Source organism: Convolutriloba macropyga, chromosome 3 (assembly GCF_964194025.1).
Source record: "Convolutriloba macropyga chromosome 3, txConMacr16.3, whole genome shotgun sequence".
In the NCBI taxonomy this organism is placed as follows: Eukaryota; Metazoa; Xenacoelomorpha; order Acoela; family Convolutidae; genus Convolutriloba; species Convolutriloba macropyga.
In genome coordinates this window covers 1,048,274-1,065,691 of record NC_134470.1, presented here as the reverse complement: position 1 = coordinate 1,065,691, position 17,418 = coordinate 1,048,274, and the positions used below count along the sequence as shown (strand labels likewise).

The 17,418-nt window shown below is 38.6% G+C and overlaps 1 protein-coding gene across 1 annotated transcript in view; it reads left to right on the top strand.

Annotated features, from left to right (window-relative positions):
* Nucleotides 1–17,418, top strand: part of LOC142335825 (uncharacterized) — a 31,753-nt gene that overhangs the window by 12,640 nt on the left and 1,695 nt on the right. The window contains exons 3-4 of the mRNA XM_075384154.1: nucleotides 8,881–9,121; nucleotides 13,713–13,959. Coding sequence (XP_075240269.1) covers nucleotides 8,881–9,121; nucleotides 13,713–13,959 — 488 coding nt within the window. The remainder of the gene's footprint in view (nucleotides 1–8,880; nucleotides 9,122–13,712; nucleotides 13,960–17,418) is intronic.

The window sequence follows — 17,418 nt, the reverse complement described above, 5'->3', positions numbered from 1 at the left end:
TTGGTCTCGATTCTGGCTTTACAATAAACTGTGCAGTGATCTCGCACTTGGAGATAAATTTCGTCTTCTGCTTTGACAAGATAATGACCTCTTTTCTCGAAAATGGTTGGCAAAAAACTGTATCCTTGGCTTTGGCTTGGGAATAAAATCAGTCCCCAATTTTGGTTTGGTAATTAATTGTGCTCATGTCTTCGATTTGGCGATAAAATATTTTCCCAGGGTTTGGTTTGAAGATAAATTGTGTCCGTTGTTGGACGAGAAGACCAACTGATCATTTTTTTTCTAGACTTTGGCTTGGCAATGATTTTTGCGTTTATCTCGGGCTCGGCGAGAAACTTTGTCCTCTTAATTGTCGAAAGAAACAATTTCTTCCCTGATTTCGGCTTGGCAATAAATTGTGCACTGGTCTTAGCTCGGCCGTAAACTGTGTCCTCATCCGGTAATGGGCAATAAAGTGTATCCTCTGCTTTCACCAGGGAATGAACTTTATTCTCGATTAGGTTTTGGCCTAAAGCTATGACTTCAACTCTGGCTCGGGAATAACCCTCCTCGAGCTTAGTCTGGCAATGTAGAGTGACATCATACTTGACTCGGCGATAAACCATGTCCTCTGCTTTGACGAGGGCAAAAAAAAACATTATTCTCGAGTTTTTCCAAGCCACAAACAACTGGACCCTAGTTTTAACATTGACAAAAACTGAGTTCTCTGCTTTGACGAAGGAATGAGTTTTGTCCTCAAGTTTGATTTGGCAAAAACGGTGTCCTCGAGTTAGGCTGGAAATAAACTATGTCATCTGCTTGGCAAGGGAACGAAATTTATCCTCGAATTTGGCTCGGCGATAAGCTGCACCTTCAAAACTGGCGCGCTATTGATCTCTGTCCTCAAATTTGTCCTAGCAATTAATCGGATTCTCGTTTTTGGGTCATTGAGAAACCGTATACTCTGCTTTGACGAGTGAAACCATTTTTTTCTGTGCACTCTCAGCAAAAAAGCTGTCCGCTCTTTTTAGGTTCGGCAAAAAACTGTTTCCTCTGCTTTGACGAGGGAATGAACTCTGTCCTCGAATTGGTTTTTCAATAAACTTTGTCTTAGCATGACGGTTAACAGTGTCCGCCGGTTTTTTGTAGGGAAAGAGGGTTGTCCTGAAGTTTAGCTGGACAATAAATTGTGTTGTATTCTTTGACCTGGCAACAATTTATAACCTTAAAATGGGCTCGGGAAAAAAACTTTGTCCATTACGTTGACTGGTTAGTAAATTGTGTTCTGGCTTTAGGCTCAGCGACAAAAAAGCTCTTACGAGTGAAAAAAAGATTTTAGCTCGGCAATAAAAACTGTTCATGTTTTGGGTTTAGTCATCAACTGTGTCTTCAACTTTGACGAGCGAGTGCAACTTGTCCTGAATTTTGGTTTGGCATTGGACTGTGCCCTTGTCTTGGGCTCGACAATAAACTGTGTCCGTTGCGTTGATGAAGAACGAAAATTGTCCTCGACCTTGGCCTCACAATAAACAGTGCCCACGTTTTGAGCTGGGCAATAAGCGGTCTTCTCTGCGTTGATGAGCGAATGATTTCTTAAATCTGGTTTGACAGAAAACTCTGTACTCCTTTTTGGCGCGGGATTAGATTTTGCCCCCGACATAAGCTTTTCAATGAACTATGTCTAGTTCTTGGGACCAGCCTTCAAGTGTCTCCTCTCTTTTGACGAGCGAAAGAAACTTGTCACCGTAAATGTAAATTGTCACAATGTATTGGAATTTAACTGTATCCTGGTTTTCGGCACGGCGATAAAATGTGTCCTCTGCTTTGACGGCGGAATACATTTTGTCAACGATTTTGGTACAACAATGAAATTTGTGCTTGCGTTTGTCTCAGTGGTAAATTATTTCCTCTGCTTTTACGAGAGAAAAGGCATTGTGCACAATTTTTGCTTGGCAATAAACTGTATCCGCGTAGTTGAATAGACAATAAACTGTGTCCTCTGCTTTGACTAGAGAATGAAGTTTGTGTTTGTCCTCGACTTCGACTTCGCAAAAGAACTGTAGCCTGGTTTATCGCTCGGCGATAAACTGTGTCCTGTGCCTTGACTGGGGAATGATTTGTCCTCGAGATGAGCTAGAAAAAAATTGTCATGGTCTAAAGTTGGGAGATGAATTGTTTCATCTGATTTCATGAGGGGATGATCTTTTTCCTTGACAGTGGCTGCCCAAAAAAGGTGTTTTAGCCTGGGGCTCAGCGATAAACTGTGGCCTCTGATTTGACTAGGAAAAATATCTTTGTGCACAACTTTGACTTGACAATAAATTTGTCATCAATAAATTGTCCGCGTTTTCATCTCGTCGATGAAACGTTTCGTCTACTATGTGATGAGACTGAAGTTTGTCCTTGCACTTGACTGACAATAAAATGAGCCCTGGTCTTGGAATCGGCAATATATGGTCTCCTTTAATTGGAGGAGGGAATAATATCTGTCCTGCAATTTGTCATGGCAAGAAACTGTGCCCCCTTTTTGAGTCGGCAATAAACTGCGTCCTTCGCACTAACGAGGGAATTTATTTTGTTTTCGGTTTTAACTGTACAATAAACCGCGCCAGTGTCCTGGGCTCGCGCTAAACTGTGTCCACTGTTTTGACCGGGGAAGGAATATTGTCCTCAACTGTGGCTTGGCGATAAGCTGCACCCTGATCTTGAGCTCGATGATAAATCGTTTTCTCTGCTTTGAGGAGGGGATAATCTCTTTTGTCGACTTTGACTGAGCGACAAATAGTGCCCGCGTCCTGGGCTCAGCTGCCAAAGATGACCTTTGGCCACGATCTTTCCCATGGCAATAAGCTGCGTTCTCGACTTGGGCTTGGTGATAGACTGTGTCCTCCGCTTCGACGAGCGAATAAAACTTGTCCTTCAGTTTGGTCTGTCAAAAAACTGTGCCTTGATCTCGAGCTCGGTGATAAACTGTTTCCTCAGCTTTTGGGAGGAAATGAAGTTTGTCCTCGAATTTTTCCTTTGTCGATAAACTGTTTCCTCAGCTTTTTGGAGGGAATGAAGTTTGTCCAAGAATTTTGGGAGGGAATGAAGTTTGTCCAAGAATTTTGGGAGGGAGTGAAGTTTGTCCAAGAATTTTTGGGAGGGAATGAGTTTGTCCAAGAATGAAGTTTGTCCAAGAGTTTGTCCAAGAAGTTTGTCCTCTTCCAGGGCTCGGTGACATACTGTTTCTTCCTCTTCGAGGACAGAATGAAACTTGTCCTGAAATTTGGCTTGGCAATAAACTTTGTCCTCGTCATGGGCTTGGCTATAAAATAAGTCCTACGCTTTAACGAGACCATAAACTTTGTCTTCGAAATTGCCTTGGCAATAATCTGCGTAATTGTCTTGGCTTGAGTGGTAAACTGTGTCCTCTGCTTTTACGAGGTAAGGAAATTTGTCCTCGCCCTTGATTTGGCAGTAAAATGTGCTGTCTTCTTTCTTCTTGGGCTCGGTGAAAAACTGTGTCCTACGCATCAAGGAGATAATGAAACTTGCTCTGGACATTGATATGACAAAAAAACTTTGCTTTGGTGTTGCGCTCGGTGATAAGCTTTTTCCTCTGCTTTGAGTTGGAAAAAATTTTTGTCCCGGACTCTTGCTGGGGACTAAACTTTGTCCTCGAGTTCGACTTGGCCATAAATCGTGTCCTTGTCTTTCGCTCAGCAATGAACTGTTTCCTATGCCTCGACGAGTGAAGAAAATCTGTCCCTGAACTTGACGTGGAAATGAACTCTGTTAACGTATTGGGCTCGGCGGCAAACTGGGTTCTCCAATTCGAGGAGGGAAGAAAACTGTGTTTTTGCCTTGAGCTAAGCAATAAACGTTAACCTCTGATTTGACGAGGGCATGAAGTTTGTCCTCGAATTGGCTTTGCAGTAAACTGTCTCCGAGTCTTGAGCCGGTCCGCAAACTGTGTCCCCAGCTTCGAGGAGCTTATAAAACTTGTCTTCCATTTTCGTTTGGCAAAAAGCTTTGCCTTGTTCTTGCGTTTGATGACAAACTGTTTCCTCTGCTTTGAAGAGGGACTGAGTTTTGTAATTGACTCGGGCTGGGCCAAAATTGTTGCCGCTTTGACTAAGGATCAACTTGTCCGCGACATTCGCTGGGCAACAACTTGAGTTCATGACTTGGGCTCTCCGATAAAAACTGTTCTCCGCTTTGACGAGGGAAGGAAAACTATAATGGAACCTGGCTTTGCAAAAAAAATTTCTTGGCCTTGCGTTTGGTGATCAACAGTTTCCTCTGCTTTGAGGCGGGAACGAGCTTTGCCTCGGTTTTGGCGAGGCATTAAACTTCGTCCTCGTCAATTTCCGCCATTTTGACGAGGGATTGACCTTTTCCTCAACGTTGGCTGGGCAATAAACTGTGTCATCGTCTTGGGCTAGCGGTAAACTAAGTCTTCCGCTTTGACGCTGCAATAAAATGTGCATTTGTCTTGGGATGAGTAATAAACTGCGTCCCCTGACCTGATGAGGGGATGAATTCTGTTCCCAAACTTGGCTGCGCATTAAACTGTGTCCTCGTTCTGGGCTTGGCAACAAAATCTGTCCTCCTTTTCGAAGAGCGAATGAAAATTGCCCTGGAGTTTGGTTGGCAATAACATTTGTCCTCGTCTTGCGCTCGGCGATAAACTATGTCCTCCACTTTAACGAGACAATAAGCTTTGTCGTCAACTTTGCCATGGCAAGAAACTGTGTACTTTTTTTGGCTTGAGTGGTAAACTGTCTCCTCTGATTTGACAAATTAGGACATTTTGTCCTCGCCCTTGACGTAGCAGAAAACTGTGTTCTCTTCTTGGGCTCGGCAAAACTTGTGTCCTAGGCTTCGAGGCGCGAATGAAACTTTCCCTCCACTTTGATATGGCGATAAATTTTGCTTTGGTCTAGCACCCAGTAATAAACTGTTTCCTCTGCTTTGAAGGGGGACTGAGTTTTGTCCTCGAATTGGGGTCGGTAAAAAATTGTCATCTTTGACTTGGGACTAAATATTTTCCACGACCTTTGCCGTCAATAACTTGAGTTCTCGGCTTGGGCTCTCCGATAAAATCTCTCCTCCGCTTTGACCAGAGAATGAACCCTGTCCTGGACTTTGGATTGGCATACAAGTCTGCCGTGGTCTTGCAGTTGGTGATAAACTGTTTCTGTTGCGTTGAAAAGGGACTGAGGTTTTTACTCGGTTTTGCCTGGGCAGTAAGTTTGGTCCTCGACTTGGGCTCGGCGATAAACTGTGTATTTGTCTAGGGCTGAGTGATGAACTGTGCCCCTGATTTGAGGAGCGAACAAACACGGTCCTCGAACTTGGCTGGGCGTTAAACTGTGTCCTCGTCTTGGGCTCGGAAACAAGCTGTGTCCTCCTCTTCGAGGAGCAAATGAAACTTGCCCTCGACTTCGATATGGCGATAAATTTTGCCTTGGTCTGGCACTTAATGAAAAATTGTCTCCTCTGCTTTGAGGAAGCACTGAGCATTGTCCTCCAATTTTGTTGGGCAAAAAATTTTGTCCTCGCTGACTTGAGACCATTCTTTTCTCGCGATGTTCGCGGGGTAATAACTTGAGTTCTCGGCTTGAACTCTGTGATAAATTCTGTCCTCCGCTTTGACGAGAGAATGAACCCTGTCCTGGACTTTGGATATGCATACAAGTCTGCCGCGGTCTTGCTGTTGGTGATGAATTGTTTCTTCTGCTTTGAGGCGGGAACGAGCTTTGCCTTGGTTTTGGCGAGGCATTAAACTTCGTCCTCGTCAATTTCCGCCACTTTGACGAGGGATTGACCTTTTCCTCAACTTTGGCTGGGCAATAAACTGTGTCATCGTCTTGGGCTAGCGGTAAACTAAGTCTTCCACTTTGACGCTGCAATGAAATGTGCATTTGTCTTGGGATGAGTGGTAAACTGTGTCCCCTGACCTGATGAGGGGATGAATTCTGTTCCCGAACTTGGCTGCGCATTAAACTGTGTCCTCGTCGTGGGCTTGGCAACAAAAACTGTCCTCCTTTTTGAGGACCGAATGGAAATTGTCCTGGAGTTTGGCATGGCAATAACATTTGTCCTCGTCTTGCGTTTGGCGATAAACTATGTCCTCCACTTTAACGAGACAATAAAATTTGTCGTCGACTTTGCCATGGCAAGAAACTGTGTACTTTTTTGGCTTGAGTTATAAACTGTCTCCTCTGATTTGACGAATTAAAAAATTTTGTCATCGCCCTTGACGTAGCAGAAAAATGTGTTCTCTTCTTGGGCTCGGCAAAAACTGTGTCCTAGGCTTCGAGGCGCGAATGAAACTTGCCCTCCACCTGATATGGTGACAAGTTTTGCCTTGGTCTGGCACTCGGTAAGAAACAGTTTCCTCTACTTTGAAGGGGGACTGAGTTTTGTCCTCGAATTGGGGTGGGCAAAAAAATTGTCATCTTTGACTTGGGACCAAACTTTTTCCACGACCTTCGCCCGGCAATAACTTGAGTTCTCGGCTTGAGCTCTCCGATAAAATCTCTCCTCCGCTTTGACCAGAGAATGAACGCTGCCTGGACTTTGGATTGGCATATAAGTCTGCCGTGGTCTTGCAGTTAGTGATAAACTGTTTCTGTTGCGTTGAAAAGGGACTGAGGTTTGTACTCGGTTTTGGCTGGGCAGTAAAGTTTGTCCTCGGCCTTGACAAGGGAAAGAAATTTGTCCTGGACCTTGGTTTGGCAAAATAATTTGCCGTGGTCTTGCCCGTGGTGATAAATAGTTTCTTCTGCATTGAGGAGGGACCAAGGTCTGCCCTCGGTTTCGGCTGGGCAGTAAATTTTGTCCTTGTCTTGTGCTAGGCAATAAACCAAGTCTTCAGTTTTTACAAGCCAATGAAGTTTATCCTCGACTTCGCCTCGGAAGTAAATTGTGTATGTGTCTTCGGTTGAGTAGAAAACTGTGACTTCTAATTTGACGAGGTAAAGAATGTTTTCCTCGCCCTTGGCTTGGCAGTAAACTGTGTTCTCTTCTTGGGCTCGGCTAAAAACTGTGTCCCACGCTTCGAGGTACGAATGCAATTTGCCCTCATTTTTGATATTGCAGCAAATTTTGTCCTCTTCGACTTGGGATCAACCTTCTTCCGCGACGTTCTCTGGGCAATAACTTGAGTTCTCGGCTTGGGCTCTCCGATAAAATCTCTCCTCCGCTTTGACCAGAGATTGAACCCAGTCCTGGACTTTGGATTGGCATAGAAGTCTACCGTGGTCTTTCAGTTGGTGATAAACTGTTTCTGGTGCGTTGAAAAGGGACTGAGGTTTGTACTCGGTTTTGGCTGGGCAGTAAATTTTGTCCTCGACTTGGGCTCGGCGATAAACTGTGTATTTGTTTTTGGCTGAGTGATGAACTTGGTCCCCTGATTTGAGGAGGGAATAAACACGGTCCTCGAATTTGGCGGGGCGTTAAACTGTGTCCTCGTCTTGGGCTCGGCAACAAGCTGTGTCCTCCTCTTCGAGGAGCAAATGAAACTTGCCCTCGACTTCGATATGGCGATAAATTTTGTCTTGGTCTGGCACTCAATGAAAAATTGTCTCCTCTGCTTTGAGGAAGCACTGAGGATCGTCCTCCAATTCTGTTGGGCAAAAAATTTTGTCCTCGCTGACTTGAGATCATTCTTTTCTCGTGATGTTCGCGGGGCAATAACTTGTGTTCTCGGTTTGAACTCTAAGATAATGAAAATTGCCCTCGACATTGATATGTTGATAAATTTTGCCTTGGTCTGGCATTCAATGAGAAACTGTCTCCTCTGCATTGAGGAAGCACTGAGCATCTTCCTCCAATTTTGATTGGCAAAAAATTTTGTTCTCGCTGACTTGAGATCATTCTTTTCTCGCGATGATCGTGGGGCAATAACTTGAGTTCTCGGCTTGAACTCTGCGATAAATTCTGTCCTCCGCTTTGACAAGAGAATGAACCCTGTCCTGGACTTTGGATTGGCATACAAGTCTGCCGTGGTCTTGCTGTTGGTGATGAACTGTTCCTTCTGCGTTGAGGAGGGACTGAGGTTTGTTTTCGGTTTTGGCTGGGCAATAAACTTTGTCCTCGACTTGGGCTCGGCGATAAACTAAGTGCTCCGCTTTGACGTGGCAGCAAAGTTTGTCCTCGACTTTGCCTTGGCAATAAATTGTGTATTTGTCTTGGGCTGAGTGGTGAACTGTGTCCCCTGATTTGACTAGGGAATGAACTCGGTCCTCGAACTTGGCTTGGCGTTAAACTGTGTCCTCGTCTTGGGCTCAGCCACAAGCTGTGTCCTCCTCTTCGAGGAGCGAATGAAATTTGCCCTCGACTATGATATGGCGATAAATTTTGCCTTGGTCTGGCACTCGGTGAAAAATTGTCTCCCCTGCTTTGAGGAAGGACTGAGCATCGTCCTCGAAATTGAGTGGGCAAAAAAAATTGTCCTCTTTGACTTGAGATCATTCTTTTCTCGCGATGTTCGCTGGGCAATAACTTGAGTTCTCGGCTTGGACTCTGCGATAAAATCTGTCCTCCGCTTTGACCAGAGAATGAACCCTGTCCTGGACTTTGGGTTGGCATACAAGTGTGCCGTGGTTTTGCAGTTGGTGATAAACTGTTTCTCTTGCGTTGAGGAGGGACTGAGGTTTGTACTCGGTTTTGGCTGGGCAGTAAACTTTGTCTTCGACTTGGGCTCGGCGATAAACTGTGTATTTGTTTTGGGCTGAGTGGTGAACTGTGTGCTCTGTTTTGACGAGGGAATGAACTTTGCCCTCGACTTTGGCTCGACATTTAGAGATATTCTTCAATTCGGCTCCAACAGTAAATTGTTCTCTATTTTATCCTGACAAAATGTTCGTAAAACACTAGTTTCGAAGTTTATTTTCGAAGTTCCTGTTTCAGAAAAGGTTCGAAGTGCAAACTACAGTATCACCCGACACCCGCTTCACCAAAATAGCTTCTTTTGAACCATTCCAGTTGCAACTAACTGAGATCTCGTACGATACCCTCGCCAGCAGCGAACACGCGATGGAGAGTCTGAGAGATGGGTCCTTGTGGGCAGTGGTGTGGTGTGTGGATCTGAGCAGACTGGCAGAGAAAGGGGGACTAAAGGAGGAGTTGACACACATGAGAAAAATTCTTGGTTAGAGTTAAAGTAGGAATTTTGCTGAGGAATCTTGCCAAAATTATGTAAGACAAGAGGAAAATAGCGATGACGAGTCAAAAAATTCACACAATTTTCCTTCATAATTCTGCGTCGAATGCGTTGAATTTAGAGACGTAATTTCAACACATTCAACGCAAAATTTTAATAAATTGCGGTGAACTTTCTGACTTTTCAAAGCTAGTTACCCCTTGTCTTACATAATTTTGCGTTTCTAATCACAGATCTTACAAAATTTTGTGTTTCTAAGCGTAGATCTTGCATAATTTTGCGTAGAGTTTAGCGTAGATCATACAGATTTTTGCGTTTCTAAGCGTAGATCTGACGTAACTTAATCTAGCATAGATCTTACATAAATATGCGTTGAATTTAGCATAGATTTTACATAATTTTGCGTTTCTAGGCGTAGATCTTTTAATGAATTTGACGTAGATCGCACATTATTTTGGCGTGAAATTATGCATAAATCTTAAAGTAGGAATTAAAGTAGGAATTTTGCTGAGGAATCTTGCCAAAATTATGTAAGACAAGAGGAAAATAGCGATGACGAGTCAGAAAATTCACACAATTTTCCTTCATAATTCTGCGTCGAATGCGTTGAATTTAGAGACGTAATTTCAACACATTCAACGCAAAATTTTAATAAATTGCGGTGAACTTTCTGACTTTTCAAAGCTAGTTACCCCTTGTCTTACATAATTTTGCGTTTCTAATCACAGATCTTACAAAATTTTGTGTTTCTAAGCGTAGATCTTGCATAATTTTGCGTAGAGTTTAGCGTAGATCATACAGATTTTTGCGTTTCTAAGCGTAGATCTGACGTAACTTAATCTAGCATAGATCTTACATAATTATGCGTTGAATTTAGCATAGATTTTACATAATTTTGCGTTTCTAGGCGTAGATCTTTTAATGAATTTGACGTAGATCGCACATTATTTTGGCGTGAAATTTTGCATAAATCTTAAACAATGTTGCGTTTTTAGGCAGAGATCTTACATATTATTGCTTTTCAAAGCGTACATTTTCTTTTTTGTTGAATTTGACGTCGACCTCAAATAATTTTGCGTTTCTAAGCCTAGATCTTACATAATTTTGCCTTTCTAAGCGTAGATCTTACGTAACTTTGCGTTAAATTTAGCGTAAATCTTGCATTATTTTGCTTTGAGTTTAGCGCAGATCTTACAGAATTTCGCGTTTCTAAGCGTAGATCTTGTATAATTTTGCGCTGAAAATACCCTAAATCTTACATAATTATGCCTTGAATTTAACGCAGATCTTACATAAATTTGCATTTCTAAGCGTAGATCTTGCATTTTTTTGTTGCATTTTACGTGAATCTCACAATTTTTTAGCGTGGAATTTAGCGTAAATCTTAAAAAATTTTGAGTTTTCAGGTGTAGATCTTACATATTATTGCATTTCAAAGCGTATATCTTAAAATCTTTTGTTGAATTTGACGTAGAATTCACTTTATTTTGGCGTGAAATTTGGCGTAAATCTTTCAATTTTTTTTTTTACTTTTTTAGGTGTAGATCTTACATATTTTTGAGTTTCTAAGCGTAGGTCATACATAATTTCGCCTTTCTCAACCCAATTCTTACATAATTTTGAACTGAATTTAGCCTGGATACTCCACCCCATCAACACAATGTGCAAGGCAACATTATCAAAAATCTATGCTAACTTTAACGTAAAGTTATGAAAGATCAACGCTAAATTCAACGTAGTATAATTTAAGATCAGTGCTAAATTTAGAGCTGAGTCTTCTAAGATCTACGCTAAATTCCATGCAAACTCATGTAAGATCTTTGATAATTTCATCGGTAAAATATGTAAGACCAAACGCAAAATTTTTTAAGATCAAAGTTAGTTGCAAAGCAATTTTATGTGTTATCTACGCTAAATCCAACACAAATTTATTTTTGATCCACGCTAAATTCAACACAAAATTACGTAAGGTCTACGCGACGGTAATTTCAACGCAAAATTATGTAAGATCTTTGCTATATTCAACGTTAAATCATTTAGGTTCCACGCTAATTTAATAGCAAAATTATATGATTTACGCTAAAATCAACGCAACATTTTGTAAGATTAACATTAATTTCAACGCAAAGTTATGTAATATCTACCCTAAATTCAATGAAAGTATATGTAATGGAAACGGTAAAATATGTAATTTTAACACTAAAATATGTAAGATCTTCGCTTAGAAGAGCAAAATTATGTAAAGTCCACTCTAAATTCAACGCAAACTTATTTATGGCCCACGCTAAATTCAACACCAATTTGATAGATCCACTGTTGGAAACCGCAAAATTATGTAAGATCGCCGCTACATTCAATTTATAGTTATGCAGATCTACACTAAATTCAACGCAAAATTATGTAAGATCTACACTTAGAAACGCAAAATTGTGTAAGATCTATGCCTTAAAACGAAAAATTAGGTATGAGCTACGCTAATTAACAGCAAGACTTTTTTTCAACGCCTCAAGCGTTGATTTTTCATAAATTGAAGGCATTCACCATCAATTTTTACATACTTTTGAGTTGTTTAGTGTTTGACACCTCGGATCGGTTGAAAAGTGACTTGTTATAGTCCCCCTTGCTAAGTGGCCATATATATTGCTGCTAGATTCGGCTTTGCTTCACACAGGTGTTCCAACTCACCAAAAGTTGCCAACAGATTTTCAAAAAATGCTATTGATGACCAAGGCCACGTGTAATAGCAGTGAAATATAAAGAGTACCAAAAAGATTCAAATCAACAGCCTTCATTCAGAAAATGTTTTGTTTTGGTCTACTGTTTTACAATGATTAGGCAATTGTAAGCTATTTAGCTTCCAAAATGAATGCTATTGAGGTCAATACTGAGAGAATTATAGCAAACAATAATAGCTTATTGTGAAATAGTTCATACCCTAATGAACTTTGTTACCCTACTGCAATGCGAATTAATGACTGGTTTATCAGTTTAAACAGTTACATTTGCTGTTAAATTTGCATTTATTCCACTTTAACGCTCAAACTAGTTTGAATGAAATCTAAATTCCATTCAATTCAAAGGATGATTAAGGAAAGTCAGGAGTCGAGCATAAAAATTGTAAGCCGTGTAAAGCGAAAAGCTTGATCGAATAGTTCAGCAACATGGAAGGACTATCGCGCTTACATACGATCCAATGCGTCATATGAAAAACTTTAGAATATATTAATTCACCAGCAGATCAATTGAGAATTAGGAATCATGCAGTTTTTTTACAGAGTCGCAGAAAAACGTTAAATTTAGCATTTAATTTGTAGATAAAATTAAAATCAGTTTTATCAATCAACAATGCAAGATCAGAAAAATAAAGAACTTCACTGTTGAGACAAGACTGGCGCGAAAAATTGCCTAATGGACTGTGAATATTAGGTTGAAAAAATATAGTGTAGAGCTGAAGAGTTTTTTAATTAATGAACTCATGCAAAACGTTTGAAAAACGCTTTATTGTGCGTTATTAAAACAACATTAATGTTAAATATAATATTGACTTTCAATTCTAATTTTATCAAGAACATCTTAGGATCAGAATAAAAGTTTTAAATTTTAAATTAGAAAATTTCTAAAAGTCCAAACTGAATAATCTATTTGTTAAATCAAACCCTATGTGAAAAACACTGAGAATGAACGACGTAAGATTTGTCGGTATCTTCGGTTTGAATGTAAAATCGCTTTTGAGCGCAGGAGAGATTCGGTATTGTTGTTTTTGGACGCATGAGATATTTGTTTGGTTCAGTATTGGAAAATTTGGTATGTGTGCTACTCAAATATAAAACTGTTGGTATGAGATTTTGGACGTAAGTAATTTTCCGTGTCGAAAATTTGAGTTCTCTGTTTTTAATATAGTCGAAAGTTATAATAGCCTTTGTTTTGCGGGGATTTCAAACGCTCTTCTCGGACAAATTTTCTGAAAAATGTGCAAAACTATTGGAAACTTTTATTTAGCCAGTTGACGAAACTAAGTGAACAAATATAACTATCTTGATTGCTTGGAATTTTAAAAGGTAACATACCTGTTGATTATTGATGAAAAATTTGTCGATTAATTTACATTCCCATAGAGTTCACAATCACAATTCAAAAGTTTTGACATACATTCTTTCAGTGCATAAGCGAAGTTATTGGCTGTTGGTTTGTTTGATACTGAGTGTGTCGATCATTTTTTAAGGTCTGCTAAACTAGGGGATCTTTTCTACAGACCGTGCAGCTTTCCTCTTAGTTCGCGGTGAGAAAGACCAGAAAATAACAAAAATCCAGGTATTTCTCGCAATGATACCGAATATCTTTTACGTTCAAAAACATCGATACCGAATCTTTCTTAAGTTTAAGAAAGGGCTATATCGAATCTCTTATGTTAAATAACGAACAGAAACAATAGTAACCTACTTAGAAATCATTTTGGTTTACGTCGTCTTTGGCTAGAAAAAAAATTTCACAAGTAACTTTTCAGTAATACCACTTTTGGATTACATATACTTCACACGAATAACCCCGTCATTCGGTTATGTCTTGCATCAATTTTCAGAGGAGCCGTTGGAAGAATTCGGCATCCGAGGCATTCTAATATGTGGCATGAAGAAACAGAAGCTGTTTCAAATAGCCGAAGGCTCAGAGATCATAACAGAAGACATATGCAGCGAACTATTAACTGAGTTCTACCACAAGATTGACGAATGGAGAGAGAATATTGACAGAATTGTACACGTCACGTGTCCATTTCCGAACAACCCTCCCGATATGGACTCTCCCCAGTTCCTCAAAAACGTTCAAAGGTTAAACTTGAGATTTGATCGATCATAATTTTTTGGGTCTATTCTGCCCCCCCCCCCCTGCCCCCACGTGTTAATATTACGTATTAACGTGCTATATAACTACTCATAATTTTTAGTGGTAGATGGGGAAATGTGGTGGAGGGGGGGGGGGCGAAATCAAACTCAAGTTTAGATTTCTTAAGAACTCGCTTAAGATCGCGTGACGTACTGGGGGCACACAAACAGATAATATCGGGATTGTCCTCTTTTACTAATTGCTGCGATGTAGAGATATGTTCTCATGTCATTTTTTGACGATCAATAGCAAATTTAAATTCAATTTGGCAGGGCTAAAATTGTGATTTTTTACTTGTGCTGAAAAAGTTTTTTTTTTTCAGAATAAAGATCAGGAACTGGAACTGATCTTCGGGAGTTAAAGGTCTTCAAATATATCTTTCCAGTAAATTTAATCGAATTAAGTGTTCTCTCTACGGTTACGAGTTGTCTCCTCTTCAGATATGTTACTAATTTTTTGCAAAAAGAAAAAAAACAAATAAGCTGTCATGAACAGAAGAAAAAACTATAACATTTTGGTCAAAACTACAAAATATATGAAAACAGCCGATAAAACAACTTCAACAAACTTTTGCAGGCACAATAACTTCGAGTAACAAACACAATTAGAAGCAACAGCCGATTAAACGGATTGTTCGACGAAAGAGGACAGAAAAAAGAAAAACATCTCAAACAAAATCGGATTGTTCAACAAAAAAGAAGAAAGTTTTACTTGAGTTTCAAACTCTCATAGTAATCTGATAATGAATTTTCTTTTTTAAAAACTTAAAACAAAAAAACAACGAGCAATTTTTGTAGACATGCTGTGACCTGCATACATACATCGTTTAAGGACATATTTCTTTCAGCTGTACTTCTTTTTGTATTCGTTTTCCTAACGTATAAAAATGTAATGCAATCCTGCAATTTAACACTCCTCTGAATCTGAATTTAACCTACAATTGTGGCCATGAAATTACAATAATGTTTTTTAAAGAGATCAAATTTCTCCCTCGTTAGAGAAAAACCAGGATAATTAGACTAGGATAATTAGAGAAACAAACCAATAAGATACTTTTTCTAGCTGCCTTATTTTTCATTTTCTTTTCACTTGAATATATCTGAAACTGATTTCAGTTTAATAAATGAGAAAAAATGAAATAGAAAATAACTAGAGAACAGTAAGTCTCACCATATAGTCATGTACTTAAAATCAGAGAGAGAGAGAAACAGAAAAAAAAGAAAGAAAGAGAGAGAGAGAAATATAGACAGGTATATATATATATATATATATATATATATATATATATATACATACATATATATATATATATATATATATATATATATATATATATGTGTGTGTGTGTGTGTGTGTGTGGTGTTTGTATATTTAAGTATATATGTATATATATATATATATATATATATATATATATATATATATATATATATATATATGAATGTATATGTATATATATATATATATATATATATATATATATATATATAAATATATATATATATGTATATATATATATATATATAGAGAGAGAGAGAGAGAGAGAGAGAGAGAGAGAAGGAGAAAGAAAGGGAAATAGAAAGAGAAAGAAAGAGAAAGAAAGAAAGAAAGAAAGAAAGAAAGAAAGAACAAAAGAAAAAAAGAAAGAAGGAGAGAGAGAGAGAGAGAGAGAGAGAGAGATAGATAGATAGATAGATCAGTAGAGAGAAAGGGAGCGACTCAAGAAAAGTTGGAGGTTACACAATGTTTCCACTGTGTTTTTGGTCTGAAAAATATTAAGTTGCTGCTGTAACAAAAACCGAGTAAAGAGAGTTCAAACTCTTTTTATTTTATTATTTTATTATTTTAAATGACCTGTTTGTGAAAAAGTATGACCCACGATCTTTGATCTGGAAAGCAAATGTTCAAAAACAATTGTCTTAACTACTCAGCAATGTTTGTTGAAATTGTATATTTGTTGAAATTGCTTCAAAGACCACTGTTTCACTTTTGTGCTTTTAATGCGACTGCGAAAGTACGCTTTGTGTTTACTTTCTGAATAAAAATTTTTTACAGCAGAAGCGTGAATCAGTGGATGTTTAATGTTGACGCATTGAATGCAAAAAACAGGGATAATTATATAAAAACTCATCAGAAAACTAATCAAAAATTAACTAGAAGGTGTTTTGAAATCAACAATGATTTTAGTTTCAACGCGAGGCAGCCATTGTAGTCTTCTCCAGTGTTTTGTTTCTCCTTACTGCTTTTTATTTTTGTCACATTTCGCTTCGTTTTATTCTTATGTTAGAAGTAATCTATCAAAAAACAAAAAATTGAAGACTTAACAGGCCATTTGGGATAATAACTCGAAAAAGACCATTTTCGCCAAACTGCGTTCAAACGGAATAAAAAAAATGAATGATTTTTGATGGCCACAATTTAAATGAAAGACGAAAAATGGAAAGACATTTGGCTCCTTTTTGTCTGTGAAAGTTTTTCAATCACATTTTTATTTGATTTGATCAGTTAGAAATTTTTTTTACATCTCAAAATAAATAAATAAATAAATAAATAAAGAAAGAAAGAAAGAAAGAAAGAAAGAAAGAAAGCTATTAAGAACGAAAGAAAGAAAGAAAGAAAGAAAGAAAGAAAAAGAAAGAAAGAAAGAAAGAAAGAAAGAAAGAAAGAAAGAAGGAGAGAGAGAGAGAGAGATAGATAGATAGATCAGTAGAGAGAAAGGGAGCGACTCAAGGAAAAGTTGGAGGTTACACAATGTTTCCACTGTGTTTTTGGTCTGAAAATTTTAAGTTGCTGCTGTAACAAAAACCGAGTAAAGAGAGTTCAAACACAACTAGTAAAATTTTGTTTTATTATTTTAAATGACCTGTTTGTGAAAAAGTATGACCCACGATTTTGATCTGGAAAGCAAATGTTCAAAAACAATTGTCTTAACTACTCAGCAATGTTTGTTGAAATTGTATATTTGTTGAAATTGCTTCAAAGACCACTGTTTCACATTTGTGCTTTTAATGCGACTGCGAAAGTACGCTTTGTGTTTACTTTCTGAAAAAAAATTTACAGCAGAAGCGTGAATCAGTGGATGTTTAATGTTGCCGCAATGAATGCAAACCACAGGGATAATTATATAAAACCTCATCAGAAAACTAACCAAAAATTAACTCGAAGGTGTTTTGAAATCAACAATGATTTTAGTTTTAACGCGAGGCAGCCATTGTAGTCTTCACCAGTGTTTTGTTTCTCCCTACTGCTTTTTATTTTTGTCACATCTCGCTGCGTTTTATTCTTATGTTAGAAGTAATCTATCAAAAAACAAACAATTGAAGACTTAACAGGCCATTTGGGATAATAACACGAATAAGACCATTTTCGCCAAACCGCGTTCAAACGGAATAAAAAAATGAATG